We start from the raw sequence: 25,797 nt of genomic DNA, 5'->3' as shown, positions 1-25,797 counted from the left end.
AATGCCTTCAGTCTTACTTTGTATTCATTGGGTTCTTCAGGGGTTGATTGAGATGCCGTCCTGGTTGCTCCGGCGGGGGTATCAGCAGTTGATGCTGCAGTAGGAATGAGGAACTGGGCTTTGTTGATGGATTTCCTGAATGGCGGTATCTCCCGTTCAGTCCCTACAAACTTGCGTCGGTTTCTTCCTTCTCGGAACTCTATTGGATTAGTATTGGCCTGTTGATCGGCTTGCAACACATTCTGGTATGTGTGACCAACTGTTGCATGTAAAGTCTCTTTCCCGTCTAGAGTTTCTACGTTTGCATCATTGTTATCCCACACACAACCTGTTGCTAAGTTTGGATCCAGGCGAATCCCATCCGGAGCGTCGCGTTTGTCATGCTGAACTGAATAGGCGAATTCAGTCTCGAGACCTTTGGTCTCACTGTAGCTTACACTGTGGCCTGCTCTGTTCAGAATCTGCAGTGCCAGTTTTGATCCTGTGAGGGATGCAAACCCGAGACCCATGGCTGTGTGCTTCCATGGTTTTACTGTACCATGAGTGACGTTATAAATGACATCCGATGCCATCGCAGTTATCTTTCGGTCAACTGTATCTTTCTGTGCATCACTAAAAGTTGGTGTGATTCCACCAAGGAGACTTCTGAAGAACAGGTCAAGCTGTGGTGGTATCTCTGGGGCGCATTCCTTCAAATTTTGGACTGTTGCAGGATTTGGCGTCTTGGTCTTCGGGAGCTGCATAATTTGGGATCTGAGATGGAGAGCAGCCCATCTTAACTTGTTATCCTCTTCATAGAGTTTAGCATCCTCATGAAGGCGAGCCCTTGCATCCTCTTCTATAAGAGCAGAACTGTATATGAAGTTGCCTCTACGATGGTCCATTAATTTGATTGTGACATCATCTTTCAAATGGTCTTTTACCTTCCTGAGAAGATTTTGAGCTGTGTAGGCCTGGACGTCTGCCACATTTCCTCCGAAAGTGGTGTACTCGCCTTTGTACATGCCAAGTAAATCATTGACTAACACAGATTGTTGCTTTCCTACCACCTCATTCTTGATATAGGAAAGCAGAGATGCAAATGCCCTCTTGTGGTAGGACTGAGATGAGCTCCCTTCAGTCATGTCAGTAGGTCTATCTTGATCATCAGTCTCCCTCAGGAACTGGACACGGCAAGATTTGTGGTATTCTGCTTCCTTTGCGATCAGGTCCACGCCACTCCGAATGAGACTCTTGATACGCTCGTTTTTCGTAGACTCTGCCCGCTGGCGAAGTGACTCACAACCAGAAAGTGTCGCTACCTTCAGTCTGGGCTCCTCTTTTCCATTCCTTCTCTTACGGCTTTTTCCACAGAACATACAAGTCCCTTTTAACATGCCCTGCTGATCTGACTTGGGAAGGACACTGCAGCGTCTTGTCTCGATACAAGCCTTTTTGGTGATGGGTTCATCATCAGGTGGCAGGGGTTGTTTTGCACGCTTCACTGCTGTGTAATGCTTATGACAAGAAGGGTGATAGCTGACATTAGACTCGTGGTCACCGCTATACAAAATCTTTTGTGTGACTTCAAAGTATTTGTCGGAGTTCAAATTTTGACGCAAGGCAGCAGCATTTTTTACTGTTGTCCATGTCCTGTCATTAAGCTTTTTGAGCTTGCCGTCTTCTTCTGTGGACTTTTGACAGATGTAGCAGCTTGAAACATACTCGGTGTCATTGTTCTGGAATAAAACAAAAATAGGGTCCGTTGTAATGGATTAAAAATCTAATGGTCCAGGGACCATGTGATCTCATGTTGATTTAACTGTCAACTAGAGAAATTTGACGGCGCGCAGTTGATAAATATGCCTCTGCCTACAAATAAGCAACCACAACTGTTCAAATTAATATAATTACAACATTTGGCATTTGACCTCATAGTTCATATACATAAAATTGTATTCCTATTACTTAGATGGAGGACAGACGAACGGACAAACCGAAAACATAATGTTTCGGCCACTTTGTGGCAGAGGCATAATGACATTTTACAATTGGTTATGGGAATTTTGAGAGGAGACTTCTCTGGACTCAAAGGTGGATTGGTGAATGGTAACATCTAAGCACTTTAGAAGTGCTGTACTTTAGAAATAAGTTTTATTACACGTACCTCTTGATTGACAATAGTGGATGAACGATCTTGCTTTTTTGAAGTCGTAGGTGTTTCTTCTGCATCCATCATCCAGGTTGATTCTTCCAAACCTTCCTCTTCTGAAGTCACACGTGTTTCTTCTGCATCCATCTTCCTGGTTGATTCTTCCAAACCTTCTTCTGAAGTCATACGTGTTTCTTCTGTATCCATCTTCCTCGTTGATTCTTCCAAACCTTCCTCTTCTGAAGTCATACGTGTTTCTTCTGAATCCATCTTCCGGGTTGATTTTTCCAAACCTTCTTCTGAAGTCATACGTGTTTCTTCTGTATCCATCTTCCTCGTTGATTCTTCCAAACCTTCCTCTTCTGAAGTCATACGTGTTTCTTCTGCATCCATCTTCCTGGTTGATTCTTCCAAACCTTCCTCTTCTGAAGTCATACGTGTTTCTTCTGTATCCATCTTCCTGGTTGATTCTTCCAAACCTTGCTCTTCTGAAGTCATACGTGTTTCTTCTGTATCCATCTTCCTCGTTGATTCTTCCAAACCTTCCTCTTCTGAAGTCATGCGTGTTTCTTCTGCATCCATCTTCCTGGTTGATTCTTCCAAACCTTGCTCTTCTGAAGTCATACGTGTTTCTTCTGTATCCATCTTCCTGGTTGATTCTTCCAAACCTTTCTCTTCTGAGATCATACGTGTTTCTTCTGTATCCATCTTCCTGGTTGATTCTTCCAAAGCTTGCTCTTCTGAAGTCATACGTGTTTCTTCTGTATCCATCTTCCTGGTTGATTCTTCCAAACCTTCCTCTTCTGAAGTCATACGTGTTTCTTCTGCATCCATCTTCCTCGTTGATTCTTCCAAACCTTCCTCTTCTGAAGTCATACGTGTTTCTTCTGTATCCATCTTCCTGGTTGATTCTTCCAAACCTTGCTCTTCTGAGATCATACGTGTTTCTTCTGTATCCATCTTCCTGGTTGATTCTTCCAAACCTTCCTCTTCTGAAGTCATACGTGTTTTTTCTGCATCCATCTTCCGGGTTGATTCCCCCAAACTTTCCTCTTCTGAAGTCGCACGTGTTTCTTCTGCATTCATCTTCCTGGTTGTTTCTTCCAAACATTGCTCTTCTGAAGTCGTACGTGCTTCTTTTGGATCCATCTTCTGGGTTGATTCTTCCAAACCTTCTTCTTCTGAAGTCGTACCTGTTTCTTCTGTATCCATCCTCCAAATGTCGAAAATCCAAACCTGACAGAATAGGACAATGCACTGTACTATTAAAAATATCCCCAGAGTCACACTTTTGCTAAACATTCATCATAAAAAATTACTACAAATTAACATTAAATATTAATTGTGAGGAATAAAAAATGACAGTATGGGCATCAGCTCACCTTCAGAGAAACGATTCAGTCACACGTTGGCAGATGATCAGCCCTGTCAAGAGCGAAAAATCTCTGCTTTCATTTCCCTGAAATAAAAAAAGAGTACCACATGAAATAAGGAGACAATTACAAATAGTCAAGCTGCTTTGGGTACATTAATGGAGAACCATTTAATCTAAGGCTACTAGGCCGGACCAAATTGAATTAAGAAATTCAACAAGGCTAAACCACAATACACTACAGTATATTCTACCGGTACCTAAGAAAGAAAAAACAAATCCTTATAAACATTGAATACAAAGATTGCAAGTAAAACAAAAGAGCAAAAACTATTACCAGATATGTCGAATAAAACAAATGGAGGTAGGAAATATAGAAGAAATTGTTGAAGTCGGTGCTGCTGAAGTTGAAGACTTGTTGAAGTCTTGATTCAGAATTAAACTGAGCTCACTTGCCTGACCACTATAAACCCATTTTCATGGCACACTAAAAACAATACACACTTATTTCATAGAATTAGCCCCAATGAATTGTCCATCTGTTTCCATGACTCATAAGGGAGAGTAGTCAGAAACATGATGAGGGGGACCTCCCATAAGGGGGCCATTAACAAACACTGACCATGATTGTGGTCAGTGTTTTGCTATAATCTTATACATGTTATGTCTCCTGTATAGTTAAGTAAAACAAAACTGATTTTTTTTTCCCCCTAAAAGTTAATAGTCATAGGCCTAAGGCTATAGGCTAGAGTATGTACCAAGCAGTACAGTACCGGTATGTCCCTAAAAAAGGGTCCGTCTAAATATGTTTAAATACATGTAACTACAAAACGCAGCTTAAGAAAATATCATGTGTTCCACAGAATTGCCATTTTGCCATTCCCATCCAACCCCGGTTCTCAACTGCACTGATTTTTTGCGTATCGATTTGACAGAAGTAGTTATCAAAATAAATCTTGTCTACTTTACCTAGAATATAGCCTACAATTTGCACAGAAAATAATATATGTCAGCATGGATCTGACTCACAACAATTTCACTTACCTACTCGTAATTATCCGTATTTACCGGCCAGTGAACGGACATCATCTGGACAGACTTGATGATACTGACGTACAATTCATTTGCATCACCAGTGTATGAAAAACTTACTTAAACGCAGCAAGTAAATTATGTATTTATTTTGCCAAGTTCTCTGACCTAATTACCTGGATCCTCCACTCAGTCCCCCAGCCTAATCTTGCAAAGCTGGACTTCAATACCATATTAGGTAATCCTTAAGTATGCCAGTGAGAGATTTGCATATGCAAATGAAAAGAACAACTTTTAGCCAATGAGAGGGTTTGTTTTGCTTAATGTTGCTTGGCTCATTTCTAGCTGCAGCGGGGCTGTGTTCTCACAACCAATGAACAGCATACACTCCCCCATTCCCTTGCTCCATTTTTCCTTGTTTTTAATCTATCCAGAATAATTCAGAAAGATTGACAAGTTTTTGAGGGGATCATGCAGATATTACCCCTGTTTTCAGATCAAGTTCTAAACTTGGCATGGGGGTGATTCTGGGTGTCTGGCGGGCATACCCCACCTCAGAAAATGTCTGGCAGTGGCCATTCATGATACCTGAGACAATGCTGAACATTTTCCAGTAAGTTTCATCAGGTTAACTCACGAGCTGATCTAGCTCAATTTTGGGGGTGGGGTCATTCGGGGGCGTCTGGCGGGCATACCCCACCTCAGAAAATGTCTGGCAGTGGCCATTCATGATACCTGGGACAATGCTGAACATTTTCCAGTAAGTTTCATCAGGTTAACTCACGAGCTGATCTAGCTCAATTTTGGGGGTGGGGTCATTCGGGGGCGTCTGGCGGGCACACCCCACCACAGAAAAAGTCTGGCAGTGGCCATTCATGATACCTGGGACTATGCTGAACATTTTCCAGTAAGTTTCATCAGGTTAACTCACGAGCTGATCTAGCTCAATTTTGGGGTGGGGTCATTCGGGGGCGTCTGGCGGGCACACCCCACCACAGAAAAAGTCTGGCAGTGGCCATTCATGATACCTGGGGCTATGCTGAACATTTTCCAGTAAGTTTCATCAGGTTAACTCACGAGCTGATCTAGCTCAATTTTAGGGGTGGGGTCATTCGGGGGCGTCTGGCGGGCATACCCCACCACAAAAAATGTCTGGCAGTGGCCATTCATGATACCTGGGGCTATGCTGAACATTTTCCAGTAGGTTTCATCAGGTTAACTCACGAGCTGATCTAGCTCAATTTTTGGGTATCGGTTATATAAGTCTGGCGGGCACACCCCACCACTGAAAATGTCTGGCGATGGCCATTCATGATACCTGGGACTATGCCGAACATTTTCTAATTGGTTTTATCAGGTTAACTCACGAGCTGATCTAGCTCAATTTTTGGGCCCCTTTCTCATGGCCCTCCTGACCACACCCACCACAGTGTGCCCGGCAGACGTCCATTTCCTTACATTGGTATGTATGTGGAACATTGCTGCATACATGAAAATTGGTTAACTTTCCAGCTAGGCTGACCCCCCCCTGGCTCCCGGTCTAAATACACCTGGTACCCTGCTGCCTCTGCACGCCCGTAGAGTTACAAACGCCCGGCGTCCAAGTCTACTGAAAACCACCTGGGCACAGTGGGTCTATGTACATGTACAGTACATACAGGGGACAAAGTTGGAAAGGAAACACGCATCACAATATCGGAACGCTTGCGCGTAGTTCAGGCAAGTCAAAAGATATATTTGGGGGTTTTTTTGGCTCTTTTTTTTCCATTAAAAGTGAATTTCGATTTTCAATTATTTAGCTTGACCCACCCACCCACAATTTGGAAAAAGTCGAAATTTTAAAACATTAAAAATTCTGAATGGCCCCTAAAGAGCAATATACATGTAAAAAGCCAGGATTTCTCAACGTGGGTAAAAACTCTTGTACAATCTGTAAAGCGTAGTGTTTACAAAAGTCCCCGAATACACCTGCGTCATGTGCGTGGCCATATACATGTCAGTGCATGATACGCATACACGCGGTTCCACACTCTGCAATCCGCACAGTGAGTCGAAACACGTGCTTTTCCCCACTCACTGCATTCATCGATCTAAAACACCCTCAGTGTAAAAGAATCTGATTGGCCATCTAAATCTACGCTCGGAACATTTTTTCTTCATTCATGTTTTGGTACGATTGGTCCGTTAGTTATTCATCGGTACGGACGTTCAAAGGGAAGGGACTCGCCTGAATCATACATGTATGACGCTGAGTCGTCCAGATACAAATTGAGAAAAGAAAATACTCCAAAAGAAAGCGTAATATAAAAGCCATGATTTCTCATCGTGGGAAAAAAACCCGTATGATCTACCCAAATAAACCTACGCCCATCATGCTGGGTCCACAAGCACAATGACACATGCTTTTTCACACGCACTGCGTAGATCAAGCTGATTGGCTGTCTAACGACACTCGAAACATTTTCCATTCATGTTTTGGTACAATTGGTCCGTTCGTTATGAAGGTCGTGGCATGGACAACTTCATATTACAGCATCCACAATTGCACGTGCCTAACATTGTGATGATTACCAGAATAAATCACGGACTGATCATGTGAGAAGGAGTCAATTATTTTTTATAGGAGTCCGATATTTACATTACACAGGCGAAGCACGTTAGGAATCGCAGGTGGCCGACATAAATTACATGAGCCTATTGAATCACTCACAATGGATAACAACTGAAAAGCTTACGTTTGCTAGGATATGGGGAACATCGCGTGGACGGTCTCGGGCATTGGTCGACGATCTGCATTATTTGTTTTTAATGGACGGTCCACTATTGTATTGTTCGAATTTGTAAGTCATTGACATGACAATACAATACCACAAAAAGTAAGCTTTACATGTTTAATAATCTGTTACAATGATATCTTGTTTTTACAAACAAATGGACTGATAATTAAACCAGGACACTTTTAGTGTATCTAGGAGATTGCTGCGCCAGCGGCTTATTAACTCGGCACGTGGTGCTTATTTTTTCCCCTGATAATGACGTAATACCCCATTTAACATAATACTGCGATTTAGTGAATACCACGGTTTTTTTCACTGGATACCGCGGTATAATGCAATACCGTCCCAAGCCTAATTAGGCTTGGACGGTATTTTGGTTTTACCGGATATTCACGGTTATTTTTTTAATAACCGACTAACACCGACTAATGATTCATGAATACCGAAACACCGGTGAACTCGGTATGGAATTTCAATACCGCGGTATTCTTCCTTAGTGTTCAGAATCTTCGCAAAAGTCTTTCAAACAGAAAGACAAGCAACCTCTTTGACATGTTTGATTCTATTCTTTGTGGTTTCAGGCATCCAGTTTCATGTCTGCATTGTCAATTACCGTTGACAGATTGAACACAATTGTCAAGCTCGACTAGAAAACCTGATACTTCGGCAGCTGCAATACCACAAAGGCCTTTGTAGTTCTGCTAACGCCGCCGTGTTTGCGGTTTTCTTTGTGTGTAAAGTGTCTTCGCTGAAAGTTCAAACAATGTTTTACACATGGGAATGTTTTGACGGTCGTGACAAAAACTGGTCGTCTTAATTGTTTCTCCGTGGTTGTTTCAGAGAAATCTTACATCATCAAAACGTGTCAATCTTGGTTATATGACTGCCAAAACTTGCAGGCTTCAGTCTAGTGCTATATGCGTGCGAGATGCACGTGCAAAGGGACGCCTGGATTCACATGCGATGCTGAGCCGTCCGATCCGGTGAAAATGAGAACAAAATATTTCAAGGAAAGCGCAATATCAAAGCCATCATGATGTCTCATCATGGGCCTTGGGAATAAATGTACAATCAAGCAGTGTCGGCACCGACGCGCAAAAAAAAAAAAAATCTGGACTCGCCTGAATATACTATGCAGCGAGTGTGAACCGTCCGGGAAAATTAAGAAAAAAAAATATTCCGACGAATGATTTCTCATCGTGGGTAAAAACTCTTGTACGATCTGGAGGCGTATGGTTTTAGCTAAAACTCTGCCCATTTTAGCCAGTGCAGTGGGGCAGCGTTTTAGCTAAAACCATTCAGACATCGTACTAGGAGATAAACTCGTTCTAGTTATTCGCTAAAACCTCCCTCTGAGGAGGTTTAAGTTGCAGTTTTATTTTCGAGTTGAACTCGGTCTAATTAAAAAAGCGTTCAGACATCATTTAATAGCAAGAAAGTTACACTGAATCGAGTTCAACTGGTGTTTTAAGGAAATTTAAAACGGTGTCTGAACGATCCCATACACTGGAACGATTAATAACATTGTTTACTCTGACCGCTCAATCATGACTAGTCGATCTGAGCTTAGTATACCCAGAACAGTTGGCTTAGCTCAGTGGTGGAGCACTCGCCTCGCACGTGAGAGGTCCAGGGTTCGAGTCCCCAAGCCGGACCATGGACTCGAATTTTTTTGGGGGGCTTATGTGCTGTGCATTTAACGTTGTGATGTATTTAAAATGTTCTAGTGTGCGATGCGCATTCATTTCTTTCTACCCCTGATATTTACTATGTTAAGAACTGCGGGTAAGTACTTTAAACATAATTTTTTTTTTATTCTGACTTGATTGTCAGCTTACATGACAAATAACATGGCTCGCCATGTAACGGGGACACCAACACATTATACGTGTGACGCAAAAAAATGTTGCAACCTGACGCCACTTTGGCAGTTGTAGAGAGTCTATAGAGAGTCAAGAAAATTTTCTTAGTATTTCAGTATTTTCTAACACAATTGAAAACGTTCCTCAGTCCCAGATTCATGTAATCACAACTTTACGAAGTAAATGAATTTCAAACTTTTTACTGTCGTGCAGATATTTACGACCACATAAACCAGTGATTTCACTTGTAAAAAGCACACAAATTTGTCGTTGTCATTGCCCATTTTTTCATCATGGGTGAAGAAGATAAATTTGATTTGTACGATTCTTGTTTTAAATCACTAGGACAAACCATAACCACATACTTAAAGTGTACAGAGTGCAGACAAAGGTATACACTGTGTAACACATGCTTTCCGTAAGGATAATTTAGACATGCATTTTACCATGTTGCACCGAAATGTCTTCCGTGGAGGTCAATAATCTCTGCGTCACCCACGAGGTCTTAGTCTGGTTTATGTTGTGCGTGATGCAATAGTTTCATGCTGTAGAGTCAAGACATACGCTAGTGTGCATTGTTTCATGTGGGCTTTCTGCATCAACGATTTTGGGAAAGATAATCTGTCCAACTTCTGTGTTTAAATTAATAACTAAGAAAGCGACATTCAAGGCAGTTTGACCTGACGTTTTTTTCTGCTAGTTTGCTGTAGTTGACCTGTGCTCAACAAAGTCGCGAGTCTTTGGTTTCATGACTATTTGTATGCAATCATTGTTAGGATTGTGACTCTGAGGGGCAGACATGTTTGGGGGGAATAACACATGGGGATTTGTAATGCTGTCACATTCCTGATTTTGTTATTATATTTGTTCGACACTAAATTAACTGAATAATTTACTCCTCACATGGTTATGTTATGTATGTGTATTGTTTATTGTCATGAAAACAAACTTACAAATTGTTATTTGATCTGTGGTTAATTTCAGATTAAACCTAGTTATATTCCACAAGTACATTTGCGTGGAAAGCGTCAATGGCCACTTGAGAGTGAAGGGTTTATGCAAACAAGGCAGCAGAATTGCGTTACAGTTTAATGACTTTGAGTCACTCTCCAAGTTATTGGAGTTATGGCGTTCCAGTCAACGTTGGCGACCAAATTGAGACGGCTGCCCGCCACCAGTACTTACCTGACAACCACCCATGATGTTCACAGTCCAGTCCAGGGGTTGTGTGTATTGCACCTGATGTTGAGTGTATGCAGTTGACTGACCCAACTTGCGCCCTACATGGTGAGAGCCGTAATCATCGGGTATTTCCTCGTGGTCCAGAAGGGGACAAGATTTGAATCGTGAATCATCTTGGACAATTTGATTGCGGCCAAGTTCGTATACCTGTACATGTACTGTAACCTTTGAACGAGCACCTGATTCTGTGTTTCGAGGATATTCCAAGTTCATCGAACTGTGACCTGTGACCTTTGAGCTTTGGACAAGCACCTGATTCTGTGTTTCGAGGATATCCCAAGTTCATCGAACCGTGACCTGTGACCTTTGAGCTTTGGACGAGCACCTGATTCTGTGATTCGAGGATATCCCAAGTTCATCGAACCTTGACCTGTGACCTTTGAGCTTTGGACGAGCACCTGATGCCGTGTTCGAGGATATCCCAAGTTCATCGAAATGTGATCAGTGACCTTTGAACTTTGGACGAGCATCTGACCGTGTTCGAGGATATCCCAAGTTCATCGAACTGTATACTTTGAACTGCATGTGTGTTTGATTTATTGCTTGATTGTTGTGTAATTATCTTGCTAATTACTTGTAGTGTTTGGTATTTCACATAATTTACATTTTCTTCACATAATTGTGTTGATTTATTGATTGACTGGTTGGTAAAACTTTTCTGATTTATATAATATTGGTATTGATCATAACGTACTGCTATTCCATTTTTCACTGCTGTAATTTGATAGTTCACAATGTCAGTTTCAAATGCCAGTAGATCCAGCAAGGCTGGTACTTCCAATTCAATTAGTAGTGCTAGGCTCAAGGCAGCTGCTACTTTAGCAGGTCTTCAGGCAGAAGCCGCAAGCAGGATAGCGTTGAAAGCCATTGAAGAGGAAGAGTTTAGACTTGCTCAGCGTAAGCGAGACTGCGAACTCCAGCTGGAAATTGCCAAGGCAGAGGCAGAGCAAAGGGCTCTGGGAGACATTGAACAATCTTCACATGAAGACGAGCCTAAGCCAAGCTTAGTTGGGTCGACGGCTGCAGAGAAGGTGGATCAGTGGTTAACTGGTAACCCGCCACCATCTGCTCCAGTGCAGCCATCATCGCCCATGGCAGCGATTCCTTTGCAACGTGAGATGATTGACACGCTGCTCTTGCCGAAGTGTGAGCTGGTCAAGTTCAATGGGGACCCTCTTGAATACTGGATCTTCATCTCTAGCTTTGATGCAGCTGTTGGCAACACCAGCGTTGGGGCCAGCGCCAAGCTAAATCGCCTGTTCCAGTATTGTTGCGGAGAGGCGCTGGCAGTTATCAGATGCTGTGCTGTCATGCAGCCGGATGAGGGCTACACAAGGGCACGGGCATTGCTGCGTGAACGCTTTGGTAACGATTACAGGATTTCGGAAACTTGGGTCAGTAAACTTACAGAGGGCCCGCGCATCCTGCCAGGGGATTGCAGAGGTATCCAGAAGTTAGCTGACGATCTTCGGAGTTGCACACTCACTCTGACAGCGATGAAAAAGCTTGGAGAAGTTGACACTAAAAGGAGCCTTAGCCTCATCGTAAAGAGACTGCCACAATTCGTGCAGGGTAAATGGCGTTCGAAAGCTGTGGGCATTCTGGACAAGACTGGCCACTACCCCGATGTTGCAGAACTTGTCAAGTTTATCAGCAAAGTAGCTCGAGAGGCAAATGATCCCGTTTACGATTTGGAGAACCGGCACAGCGATGAGAAATCACCCAAGAAGAAGGGATCCAACTACAATATCCAAGCCACCAGTGAGGTCGACCACAGGTCTCGGGTTGGGACTGACTCGCCCAAGCGTCAATGTGGCAAGAACGAATTGGTGAAAAGGACAGCTTGTCCATTGTGCTCTGGGGAACATGCACTCGCGGCATGCGACAACTTTGGTAAGATGTCTCCTACTGACCGAGTCAAAGTGGCGAGTGAAAACAAGCTGTGTTTCAACTGTCTCTCCAGTAGGCATTTTTCAAGGCAGTGTAAAGCAGCTCCCTGCGGTTTCCAAGGATGTAGAGGAAAACACTCGAAGCTGCTACATGGTGTATTCCAGAGGGCGAATTCTGAAGATGGAGGTGCTCCTAAAGAATCGCCTGATGATCAGAAAGTCGGAGCAACAAGTCTCGCTCGTGGGTCCAGTCAAGAACACTCTAAGATAGCCCTACCAGTTGTCGCCGTGATGGTGAGAGGTGTGGGGAGTGGGGAGTGGCTCAAGACAAATGCTCTTCTTGATCCCGGGAGCAACAGGTCGTTCTGCACAATGGAGTTAGTGAAAATGCTGGGTGTAAAGGGCACCCCACAGTCTTTGTCTCTGGACACGTTGAACGAGAATGCACAGGTTCAAACAGTTGTGCTTTCGTTGGACGTGTCTGGAACTGTCGGCAAGGCCCATACCAGAAAGTCTTTCTGCATACCAGAGATTCACGCTCTGAAAGAGTTTCCCACTCTGCGAGATTCCTGCGCTACCTTTGAAGATGTGAAGAAGTTTGAACACTTGAGAGACATTCCTGTTCCATGCGTGGCTAAAGATGGTGTAGCGATTCTCATTGGACAAGATGTCCCACAGGCCCTGGTTCCATTAGAGGTGAGGCGTGGTGCGGAAGGCGAACCCTACGCAGTCAGAACCTGCCTTGGATGGACGGTGAATGGACCGTTAGCCAGTGGGAGTCCAGCAGCAGCAGTGTCAAACTTTGTTCAAGGCGGCCTTGCTTGAAGCTCAGGTTGAGCGATTTTGGAAGCTCGATACTGCGGACCTATCAGATGACAGAACCATGTCACTTGATGACAAGAAGGCAGTCAAGACATGGAATGACTCAGTCAATCTTGTCGATGGCCACTACCAGTTAGACATACCATTCAAGTCGGACACTCCAGATTTGCCTGAGAACAGGATTGTCGCAGAAAGGCGCTTGCAATCCCTTGCCAAGCGGTTTACCAAGGACCCCGGTTTGCACTCAAGATACTGTGCAGAGATACAAAATCTGTTGAGCAGAGGGTTTGCTGAGAGAGTGCCTGAGCACGAGCTGGCATCATCAACGGGACGAACTTGGTACTTACCTCATCACTGCGTTCTGAACCCCAACAAGCCTGAAAAGCTTAGAGTTGTGTTCGATTGCGCTGCCAGATGCTGTGGTACTTCGTTAAATGACAGAGTATTACAGGGGCCGGACATGATGAACAAGTTAGTTGGAGTCCTTACCCGTTTCCAAGAGCACAAAGTTGGATTGATGGGAGACATCGAGCAGATGTTTCATCAGGTTGGAGTCTCCAAGGAACACAGAGATGTGTTACGATTCCTATGGTGGCCTGAAGGGGATGCTACTCGACCTCCTGAAATGTTTCGTATGACGGTCCACCTTTTCGGAGGGGTATGGAGTCCGAGTTGCGCTGCATTTGCTCTTCGGCGAACGGCAGATGACAACGAGGATATGTTCAGCAGTGATGCAGTCCAGGCGGTAAAAGAGAACTTCTACGTTGATGATCTTCTTAAATCCTTCAAGTTGGAGGATGATGCAGCATTCATGGTGAAGCAGCTGACGCACCTTCTAGCTAAAGGTGGCTTCCACTTGACTAAGTGGATCTGCAGTAGCAGAAATGTCATGGATTCCGTACCGACGGCTGAAAGAGCCAAGACAGTCACCGACTTGGACCTTGATCATGAACGTCTTCCTGTGGAAAGGGCCTTGGGAGTACGTTGGCATACCGAAAGTGATCAGATTGGAGTCAAGATAAAGTCAAGGCGAGGATGTCACACTAAGAGAGGTCTGTTAAGCATTCTGAGCTCCGTTTACGATCCTCTTGGGTTCGTGTGTCCATTTGTTCTGTTAGCCAAGCCCCTGTTCCAAAATGAGTGTAGAATAGTTGGGAAGGGCTGGGATGAGCCATTGGAAGTCAGTACGCAAGATCAGTGGACCAGGTGGCTGGATGATCTTCCCAAGCTGGAGCAGTTTTCTGTTGATAGGTGTCTGATTCCTGGTGATTTTGGAATTGTTGAGGAATGTCGTTTGCATCATTTTGCTGACGCTTCACAAGATGCCTATGGCCATGGGCGTCGCGAGGGGGGGGGGGGGGCAAGGGGGGCACTTGCCCCCCCCCGGAAAAGCAACAACAACAACAACAACAACAAAAAGGAAGAAAAAGGAAGAAAAAACAAAAACAAAAGGAGGCGCGAAGACAAAGTGGTGTAAATTTAATGAGTTGGGGGGGGGCAAAATGTCCCTGCCCCCCTCTAAAACTGATAAATCGAGAATGTGTTGAGAAATACAAGCATTTTTTGGCAAAAAAAATTTTTGCCCCCCTCTAGAAAAAATCCTGGCGACGCCCATGCCTATGGCTCTGTTTCTTTTGCCCGCTTTGTCAACACTGATGGTGATGTTCACTGCAGCTTTCTGATTGGCAAATCACGACTCGCTCCGTTGAAGACCATGACTATCCCTAGACTAGAGCTGTCTGCTGCTGTTATTGCAGTGAAGATGGACCAGATGCTCAGAAGAGAACTAAGGGTTCAGGTGAAAGGGTCAACGTTCTGGACAGACAGTACGGTGGTACTCCAGTACATAAGTAACCAATCAAAGCGTCTCCAAACGTTTGTTGCAAACAGAGTTGCCACAATTCATGATGGATCTACCGCCAGTCAGTGGAGATATGTCAATACACAGCAGAATCCTGCTGACGATGCATCTAGGGGGCTCGATGCCCAGAGTATGCTTGACAAGATAAGATGGAGAAAGGGTCCTGATTTCTTGTGGCAGACTGAGGACAGTTGGCCTGTGACTCCACAAATTCCTAGTCTGCAGGAAAAGGATAAGGAAGTGAGAAAGGTAGCACTGTCCCGAGCCATAGATGTTGTTGACCAGGATGACCCCATTCACAGGTTGATCAGCAGATACTCGTCTTTGTATCGTCTCAAAAGGGTGGTCGCATGGGTGCTCCGCTTCATAAAGTGGCTGCGACTCCATAGGCCAAGGAACCTGGATAATGGAGATAAGGGAAACCAGAGGTTGACTGTGGGTGAACTGCAAGATGCGGAGCTGGCCATAATCAGGAGCGTTCAGAGAAGGCACTACAAGAAGGAGTTCCGTGATTTGTTGGCGGGAAAGACTTCCGTGCAGAGACAGAGTCACGTGTATAGTCTCGAACCATGCGTAGATGACCATGGGGTATTGAGGCTTGGTGGTAGACTGCGACACTCTCCAGTCGGGCCCACTTGCTAGCATCCAGTGATACTACCTCGTGATAGTCATCTGGCCACTTTGATAGTTCGTCATGCACATGAATTGATATCTGGCCATTCGGGCAAAGAGCATGTGCTCTCTGTGATAAGACGACAATATTGGGTTCCCAAGGTGCGACCTTTGATCAACCGCATTTTGAAGGAGTGCGTGCTCTGTAGAAAACTTCGGGGACTGCCTGGCGTTCAACGCATGGCCGACCTACCTGCCTACAGAGTGACTCCAGGCAAACCACCGTTCACCCACGTTGGGGTTGATTGTTTCGGACCGTTTCATGTCAAACGAGGGAGGAGCAGGGAAAAGCGATATGGCTGTATTTTCACCTGTATGCGAATCAGAGCAGTCCACCTGGAGAAGCTACACTCTCTAGAAACTGATTCGTTCCTCAATGCCTTCCTAAGGTTTGCGGCAAGGCGAGGAACCCTGGAGAAAATCTATTCCGACAACGGGACTAACTTTGTTGGAGCAGAAAGGGAGCTAAGGGCAGCTATCGAGCGTATACAGGAAAGCAAACAGACGGAGGGTTTCTTTCTCAGCAGAAAGATCGAATGGCAGTTTAACCCGCCAGTGGCCTCCCACATGGGAGGCGTTTGGGAGCGCCAGATTCGTACATGCCGGAAAGTTCTCAGTTCACTTCTGCGTGATGAAGTGCTTGATGACGAGAGACTCGACACATTGTTCTGCGAAGTGGAGTCTATCGTAAATGACCGACCCATCACAGCAGTCTCCGACGATCCGAAAGATCTCGAACCCCTTACTCCCAATCATCTGTTGAAGCTTGGACATGGGCATCCAGTTCCACTCCGTGACTTGAAAGCAACTGACCAGTATGGGAAGCGATGGAAACACGTACAGTTGCTGGTTGAAAGGTTCTAGAAGCGTTGGACTGCAGAGTATCTTCCCACGCTTCAACGCAGACAACGTTGGCTTGAGCCACAAGCCAATTTCAAGGCTTGTGACCTGGTGTTGGTCAAGGATGACAATTTGCCCAGGAGTCAGTGGCCTCTAGCGAGGATTTTGAAGACCTTCCCTGGAGCCGATGGTCTGGTTAGGAGTGTGGAAGTACGGACAGCCACTGGAAATCATGTCAGGCCAATCACCAAACTGTGTCTGTTAGAAGGTGTTAAAGACTAGAAGCATCTCCTTACCCAATTGGACCAAGTTCTTAGTTAAAAGGCAACACGTTTAGGTTCCAGTTTAAAGTTTAATCGTTTTATAAGGTTTCCTGTTAAGCTTGGTTACTTGTTGTGATTGTAAATGTTCGTTGATTACTCTTACATTTAAGGGGCCGGAATGTAACACATGCTTTCCGTAAGGATTATTTAGACATACATTTTACCATGTTGCACCGAAATGTCTTCCGTGGAGGTCAATAATCTCTGCGTCACCCACGAGGTCTTAGTCTGGTTTATGTTGTGCATGATGCAATAGTTTCATGCTGTAGAGTCAAGACATACGCTAGTGTGCATTGTTTCATGTGGGCTTTCTGCATCAACGATTTTGGGAAAGATAATCTGTCCAACTTCTGTGTTTAAATTAATAACTAAGAAAGCGACATTCAAGGCAGTTTGACCTGACGTCTTTTCTGCTAGTTTGCTGTAGTTGACCTGTGCTCAACAAAGTCGTGAGTCTTTGGTTTCATGACTATTTGTATGCAATCATTGTTAGGATTGGGACTCTGAGGGGCAGACATGTTTGGGGGGAATAACACATGGGGATTTGTAATGCTGTCACATTCCTGATTTTGTTATTATATTTGTTCGACACTAAATTAACTGAATAATTTACTCCTCACATGGTTATGTTATGTATGTGTATTGTTTATTGTCATGAAAACAAACTTACAAATTGTTATTTGATCTGTGGTTAATTTCAGATTAAACCTACTTATATTCCACAAGTACATTTGCGTGGAAAGCGTCAATGGCCACTTGAGAGTGAAGGGTTTATGCAAACAAGGCAGCAGAATTGCGTTACACACTGTACATGTATGCGGAATGTTGTCTTTACATTACATGAAGATGTAGCCAATCTCATTCATACAATACCATAAGTCTTGTCTGCAGTTTGAAATATGTACAATACTATAGTTTTAGACTAAAGATAATTCTTTTGACAAATCAAATATTTGAGATTACTTTTTCAATTACAGATTAGTTATGTTATCAATTATTATTAACATTTTAACAACTAAAGTGTCATTTTTGTAAGAAATATTCTCAATTAATTGTTAGTTGAAATGTAATTCGTTTTCCTGAAAATGTTTACCGTTCATGTCATTCATCAAAGCTCATTTTCAATAAACATTTCTGACGAAACCTTTATACACCATTTCAAAGATGTAAAACTTTCTTCCCATTAGTGTTTCTCAGATACCGCGTTGAGAAGGGTCGGGGCACAATTAGGCACATTGTCTTCATTGGGCAAATTGATAGTGCATCTCCATTTTTTGTAATTGCGAGAGCGGCACTTGCTTTTGGTAGCCAGTTCAGCGTCCGTTTTATTCGCGTGAAAAGCACTATTATGTTTAGGAGTCAGTTTCCTTCTTCAGGAGAGCCACAATTTCAATGTTGTGAGCGGTCGACTAATTAAGCTTTCGAGGAGCAGTTGTCCATCTTGAGAAGGTCTACAGAGGGGTACTTGTCATTTTGAGGACCAATTTTGCATTTAATACAAAACAAAAGGCAAACTCTGTATCGCGATCACCTGTTTGGGGGTTTATTACATTGTCAATCAATCAATGAAATTCTGTAAAGAGAATCGCCCCCAATCATGTGAATATTTATACCATACACCGTTTACGATGTTCACCAGTCACAACTCGTGATGAGATATGCACTTGGCCTCGCAGTAAAAAAGTGGCACAATACAATCACAACGGCCAAAAGTGAAATTACAGTGTGCTAGCTAGATAAAGTGCCGATATGAACACTCACTATGCATGTGCATATACATGTAGTCCTCTTGTTTTTTTCAAGACGACAGTTTTGGCAGTTATACGTAAGCTATGTACATGTACGTTCGTGGTATACAGGTAATTTTACCTGAAGTCCTAATAAAACACGCCCTCACAACCACGTGCATGTGTGGTGTATGGGAAGCAGGCGATGCCGAATCTGGTCAATGTATACATGCACACACTTGCGGTTTATGCTCGCTTTGGACAAGGCATTTTTTATACGACGCCGCGTCAACTGTGTGAACAATTTGACAAGCTGGGAACTTGGCACTGTTGAGGCAAATGTTTACGCTATCATTTAATGGGCAATTCAAGATTATATCTGTACGGATTGATTTGTTAGCAATTTTTGAAAAAAGGAAAGGTATTTTCAACGGAACTTCCGGTCTGATGACATCATACGCCTAAAACTTCGCACACGTCATAAGTGGGTCAAGGTCATCATATACACCAATATTGCAAACTTCGCCACAGACATCTATTCAAAATACATTTTTGAAAATGTTCAACCTGTCGCTAGAGGGCGCTCGAAGATTGCATGACGTCATCGGTAGATGATTAAAGAATACTATCAGCCAGTGATGTAGTGCCTTGATGCTGGGCCTTGGCCTTAAGGCTGCCTTAAGGCTGGATTTTAGGGCCTTGGCCTTTGCCTCGAGGCTTGAGGGCAAAAGCCTTGGCCTTGGCCTTAAGGGATCACGGCCTTGCAATTTTGAGTCAAGGCTCTTCAAGGCTCATAGATTTTTGCATTTTCCAGATAAATCTGTTCGAAATTTTGCTGTTACCGTTTTAATCGTATTACCATGGAGGAGCAAAACCCCATGTAGATTTGTGTGTTGGGCACACTTCCACTTTTATAGCATCACATGTTGTTACCATTGTAGTACATTTTGCTGCAAAAATATTCTGTACACTTGTGGGGCTAATGAGATGATCACTTAAATTGCATACAATTATGGAATAGATATCTGATTGGTTGTATGTCTCCCTGATAAGTGCTTAAGATTTGCATGTATCTGTTTCAGATAATACTGATATTTCTGACCATGTTGGCCCAGCAAATAAAAATTTCCCAAATCCGTTTCTTGGATCCCCCTTTTGTTACACTCGGGAGAATTGTGAGTCAATATAGAAGTAAATCTTTATTTTGTTTTAGTTAAACCATAATGAAGACCTGAACTTATACTTTATTAGATCGAATGCAGTCATAAAACGGTGTATGCGAGCATGTTGATTGCAATTTAAGACATGTTGTTCTTCTTAATGGGCGATTCGTGATGATGTGTCATGTGACTATAATTAGTTGTATATCAGTGGTCATTTTATAAACAGGGCCTTGGCCTTGGCCTTAGCCTTGAGGGTTAAGCCTTGGACTTGGCCTCGAGGCTTGAAGGTCTAAGCCTTGGCCTTGGCTTTGGCCTTGAGGGTCAAAGCCTTGGCCTTGGCCTTTCCTTGAAGGTTTAAGCCTTTGCTCCAACACTGATCAGCCAAGAGACTAACACCGTTGAAAGCAAATTCATATCTATTACCACTTTTAAATAATAAGCCACTTCCGATTTCGGCCTTTTTCGACCGGAAGCAAGGGTCACGTGATTGCACGCACACTGAATGCAATAAAGACCTCAACCTACTCTACCACTGGCCGGCAACAGAATGCTGCGGACGCGTACGGTTGATTTCTTATGCATTTTTTTATATTAAAAGTGTCACAGTTTAATTGCCTATAAATAAATACCGGATGACGTCATCATGACGTCATCATCACACAATGTTGTTTGATTTAGGGTCTTTTCCTGAACAAAGAGCGGTGTAAATGAATAACTGGCAAACAGTCGAAAATGCCCTTTGAAAATCGACATTTTTAGGTGTTGGGCCTGAGCCCAACACCTATTGTTTTTGTTAGAATTTACTATTATTTTTTTTTTATTTTTTTTTTTTTAATTATTATTCTTCAAGACACATTTCTTCTCCGGAACTGTTTGTCAACATGAAAAGTGATATGAACTTTAATTGTCAATACATGAATGCACAACCCAGTGAAGATGTGCTTCTTTGCAATTACGTCATTATGACGTCATCATGGGTCACGTGACGTCACTTCAAAAAATAATAAATTTAATCTTTGAAATTAAATATAAAATCAACCGTCAGAGACCACATCTTGAATTTTGCGGGAATCGACATGATAATACATGCTCTTCAATTAACCTTGTGTGCGTAATATCACATGACCCTTCCTTCCGGTTGAAACCGGAAGTGCCTAATAATTCAAAAGTGGAAAAAGACATGAACTTGCTTTTAACGATGTTAGCCTGTGGGTGGGTTGATCTTTCCAAAAAAAATGATCGGTGACGCCATCAAGTGTTCGAGCGCCCTCTAGCGGCAGGTTAAAACATTTCAAAAACGCATTTTCAGTTGATGTCTGTGGCGAAATTTGCGGTTATCGCTTCAAACTTAATATACATAATGACCTTAATGCAGAAAAGACCTGTGCGCGAAAAAAAAAATGATTACCTCATCAGACCGGAAGTTACAATGAAAATACCTCTTTTCCTTTGAAAATTGCTAAAAAATCAACTGTCAGAGATATAATTCAGTTTTGTGCTTTAAATGGCACTTTTATAATAGCTCTAAAACTTTCCAAGGTTTCGTTACAATAAATTTACTAGAAGATGCCCTGCAGCCCCCTTGAAGTTTGAAGTTGAACACGCCTACGCATTGAAACGCTCATTTAATGCCACGTACATTGTGTGTACAGCAAATGGGGATAATTGCGTACAAAGGGAAAATCCCGAAAAACAGTGTGCTGCGATTGCGTAAAAGGGAACTTCCCCTCATATGATACTCAAACATTGGTCTGGCAAAAGCGCCCAATTGGGCGCTTTTTCAAATTGGGCGCTTTTTCTAAAAACATGCGCATTGGGGTTAAGAGGGTATGGCGAGCAATATCTTGAATTGCGCAAATGGTGTGCGATTTTTACTTTTAGAGATATGAGCTATTTAATGGGTTTTTGTAACAATTGTACTAGATGAGTTTACAGTACAGCAGCATACGCGCTTGCAGATCCTCACCTGACTCTTTTTAACTATCCTCTGTATAATTACTCCACGCGCTATTTTTCAACCCTCAACCCTCAACATCAACATCAACAATCAACAATCAACATTAACATTTACATAAACAATCAACATCAATAATCAACATCAACAATCAACAGCAACATCAACAATCAACATCAACAATCAACATTAACATCAACAAACAACATCAACAATCAACATTAACATCAACAATCAACATCAACAATCAACATCAACAATCAACTCAACAATCAACATTAACATCAACAATCAACATCAACAATCAACAGCAACAATCAACAGCAACAATCAACAATCAACATTAACATCAACAATCAACAATCAACAGTCAACAACAAAAAATCGAAATCAACATCGACAACCAACATCAACAATTATCAACAATCAACATCAATAATCGTTAATCAACAACACCAATCAATTATCAACAATCGACATGAACAACCACCGTCAAATTCAATCGACCATCAACATCAATATTATCAATCAACAATCAACATAAACATAACCAACAATCAAAATCAACTATCAACATTAACAATCAACGACAACAATCAACAACAATCAACAATCAACAATGTGAAAAAGCCAAACCTCTAGCCCAACACCGTGTGTTTGTCCTCAAACTCTAGTTGTTTTTATTTCTGTGTACAAAGTCTATGGGCAAAATTAAATATTCAAAATTCTATAATAAATTAGTCGATGACGTCACCATGACATCAATCTTCGGGACACATCTTTGCTATAGGGACTATGCTTATGCCAACTTTGAATGATGTCTGACAAAGATTAATACCCAAAGTGCTGCAGAGAAAAATCGTGTACAAAGTCTATGGGATTTTTGGCGCCAAAAAGAAGGAAAAACTAGAGCTGTATGTCTGTTTGCAAACAGAACACAGGGCTTTTTTGCATTTTACAAATATTTATGTTTCGTTGGTCCTTTTGCAATCACTTTTCAGAGTGCATAATGCAGTTAAAGGTTGTTCAAAATGCTTAGAATAATTCCTAAAATATAATCTTATCACATGACGTCACATGCCCTGCAATGACGCCATCTTTGAAACCCTTTTAATGTCAATCCGATGAAAAAAGTGTGCAATTTTTGGAAGCAGAATAAAATTATAAATATTTAAAAAATCATTAAAAAACGATGACGTCATCGTGACGTCACTTCCAACATTGCATACTAGTACGATTAACTACCTACCCACCAAGTTTCATGACAATCGAACCTTTCCTATATGTGTTTTGAAAAATCGCATTTTGATGACGTCATGATGACGTCACACATTTTTCAAAATTTTCTGCTAATACCTATTACCTAACAGACCAAATACAAAAATAATTAAGAAATTTGCATGTTGCGTTCGTGAGATATGGCTTAAAGGTCAAAAAATTCAAATATTCATATAAAATCTCAGGATGACGTTATCATAACGTCACCTCATTTTTTTACCTACAACACATCCCGGTTTAGCCACATACCAAGTTTCAACCCAATCGGACTTACAGTTCTGTAGATATAGGTTTTCAAAATATGCACGTAAATTTCCAACAACAACAAAAAAAAATAGGTGATGACGTCATCATGACCGTCAATGACGTCATAGTCTTTGCATAATTTTTGTATGAGGGTCTTCCTTGGCTGTAACTTTGATGACGATTCCAGATCGCCAAGTTGTAAAAATGGTGGCTGAAAACGTGTAAAAAGTCAATGGGCTAAAAATCCCACTGCAGAAAAACTGCACCTTTAAATGTGTGATTTGCCTTTAAACTGAAACATTTTTATAAAATATTACTTAATATTCTGACTCTTGGGAATATTTTCAATCAAATGAAAGAGAATAAAAATACAATTTTGTTTTCCTTAATGCTGAGTATGACCATATCTCTTGCTCTATGGCATGGTTATAGACCCGTCAACGTGGCGGTATACACCGCCACGCGTTCATCTCATTGAACAGCTTTCGATCGGCAAACATCGGCGGGAATAGAATATCCGTTTGAGTCGCGCAATTTAATGAGCACTTTTTATGACCAGAACTTACACAAAACCTTATCCGCGAACTTTGAGTTGTATAGGATCTGTCATTCCAAAGAAATTTCGGGACCCAAACGAAAATTCTATTCCCGGTGATGCTGGCCGATCGAAAGCTGTTCAATGAGATGTACGCGAGGCGGTGTATACGTATACCGCCACGTTCACAGGTCTATCATATGGCATGGTGTAATTAATTCACAGTGGTTTTAAGGACAACTACCCTCTTATTTGTGTTAGTATGGTGCCTCAGAATTTCATACAGACTATACATGTCTACGAACGCGCTCTAGGATCTTTGCTACGAACAAACGTACTGTATAATGTATAGTACCCAGAACCATATATCAGCTTTCGAGGTACGACCTGCGATATACGAGCAGTTTTGTTAGCGGAAAATTTAGTGATGTTAGCAGATTGTTTTGTTTAGCTTGTATTTGTAAATGTCTGTTGGATAATGAATACTGTTTGGTATGTGAACGTTTCAGATGAAGTGTTAGGCCTAATTGTATAATTGGTGATTTTTTGACGACTGGTGACGATATGGTCACGTCACCATGGTCACGTGGATAATGTATGCAGAGCTGCATGGTGTATCACGTGGATATGTATACAAGCCACGTACCGGCCGGGTCTAGGTGTATACATGGTGTATCGTGGCCCAGGACGGGTGTACCCCACATTAATGTGGCTCAAATAGTTCACTTTTTACGTGTTGTTAACTATACTGGGATGATATGGGGGGCATGTCATGCATGTGTTTCACGAAAAGTTGACAAAATTGAGGTGAAGTCATCACGACATGAATATGATGGGATCTTTGTGTTAACATTTTTTTATTGGAAGATATACACAAACTCACAGACTCTCAGACATGACAGAGTAGTGTTTTGTAGGTCAAAAATAGTGAATGAAAAGAAATCGGAGTACTAGTGTAGACATGGAGCTATATAAGTGAAATTGTTCGTAGTATATGACCTGAGGCTGTCATGGCTGTTAGTGCAATCTTTAGGATGAACTGACTGACTTACATTTCCTGTATAATGATCTATGTTTCCTACCTCCATGTTGCATGCATGTTTGCTATGAACTGACATGATCTATTTTGAATTGCATGATGTAGTCAGTGAAAATGTATTAAGTGAAATTTCATGGAAGTGATTTTGTTGAACATTAATTTTTTAACTCCAGAGCGACAGGCCCTGACTTGGCACACATTTTTCTATTTTGCTCCCGAACCTGACGTCAGATTTCTAAAAATTTGCCGCGGGGGATTCCCCTATATTTTCCCCCCAACTATTTTTAAACTGAGAGCGGCGTGTCCAGGTTTGCCACAGTTTTTTTCCATTTTGGTCCCGTACCCCAACCTTCCCTACTACTCCTGCATAATGATCTATGTTTCCTACCTCCATGTTGCATGCATGTTTGCTATGAACTGACATATTCTATTTTGAATTGGATGTTGTAGTCAGTGAAAATTTATTAAGTGAAATTTCATGGAAGTCAAGTGATTTTGTTGAACATCTTTTCTCCAGATGGTTTGATCGTATTGTGTTATCTTTGAGGAATGTGGTTACTTGGTAGGCCCTAGTCTTTTGTGGCATTTTAGTTGACTCAATATGGTTACAGCGGCATACAACTGTATTGAAATGCCCCAAAGAGTATTAGGTGACTACAAAGTAGGAAGTATATGGTACATCATTTGTCAGACGTCAGACCCTTATGCATATTGACGTTCAATATTTAGAAATAGGGTGACAACTAAAGTGTTACTACTGCAATGGTATTTTTCACAAATTAAGGATTGACTATAAACAAAATAAAAGTGCCCTTTACAAATACAATAAAGTATTTACAATCTAAGCTGCTTTAGGCATGATGCCAAAAGTCTGAAGATCTGTATGTGTGTTAAAGTGTGGCATGATCGCGTACGGATTCAGATGTGTATGCTGTATGCACTTTTCAACCTGCTTGACCTTTGTGTTCGACACATGTTTGCATGTGATATTTGCATGCGAGTGCATGTGATCATGTGGAAGATAACATCAAT

The 25,797-nt window shown here is 42.2% G+C and overlaps 2 protein-coding genes across 2 annotated transcripts; both read left to right on the top strand.

Annotated features, from left to right (window-relative positions):
- The first annotated feature begins 11,150 nt into the window (after positions 1-11,150).
- On the top strand, positions 11,151-13,130 carry LOC119731174. The gene has a single exon (XM_038204244.1). It carries the CDS (start codon positions 11,151-11,153, stop codon positions 13,128-13,130), a length of 1,980 nt encoding a protein of 659 aa, XP_038060172.1.
- A 58-nt stretch (positions 13,131-13,188) lies between these two features.
- Positions 13,189-15,630, top strand: LOC119731170. The gene is made up of 2 exons (XM_038204232.1): positions 13,189-14,392; positions 14,885-15,630. Exons 1-2 carry the CDS (start codon positions 13,189-13,191, stop codon positions 15,628-15,630), a joined length of 1,950 nt encoding a protein of 649 aa, XP_038060160.1.
- The last annotated feature ends 10,167 nt before the right edge of the window (positions 15,631-25,797 follow it).

This window comes from Patiria miniata, unplaced genomic scaffold, assembly GCF_015706575.1.
Source record: "Patiria miniata isolate m_02_andy unplaced genomic scaffold, ASM1570657v1 HiC_scaffold_1, whole genome shotgun sequence".
NCBI lineage: Eukaryota > Metazoa > Echinodermata > Asteroidea > Valvatida > Asterinidae > Patiria > Patiria miniata.
This window is presented reverse-complemented; position numbering and strand designations above follow the sequence as displayed.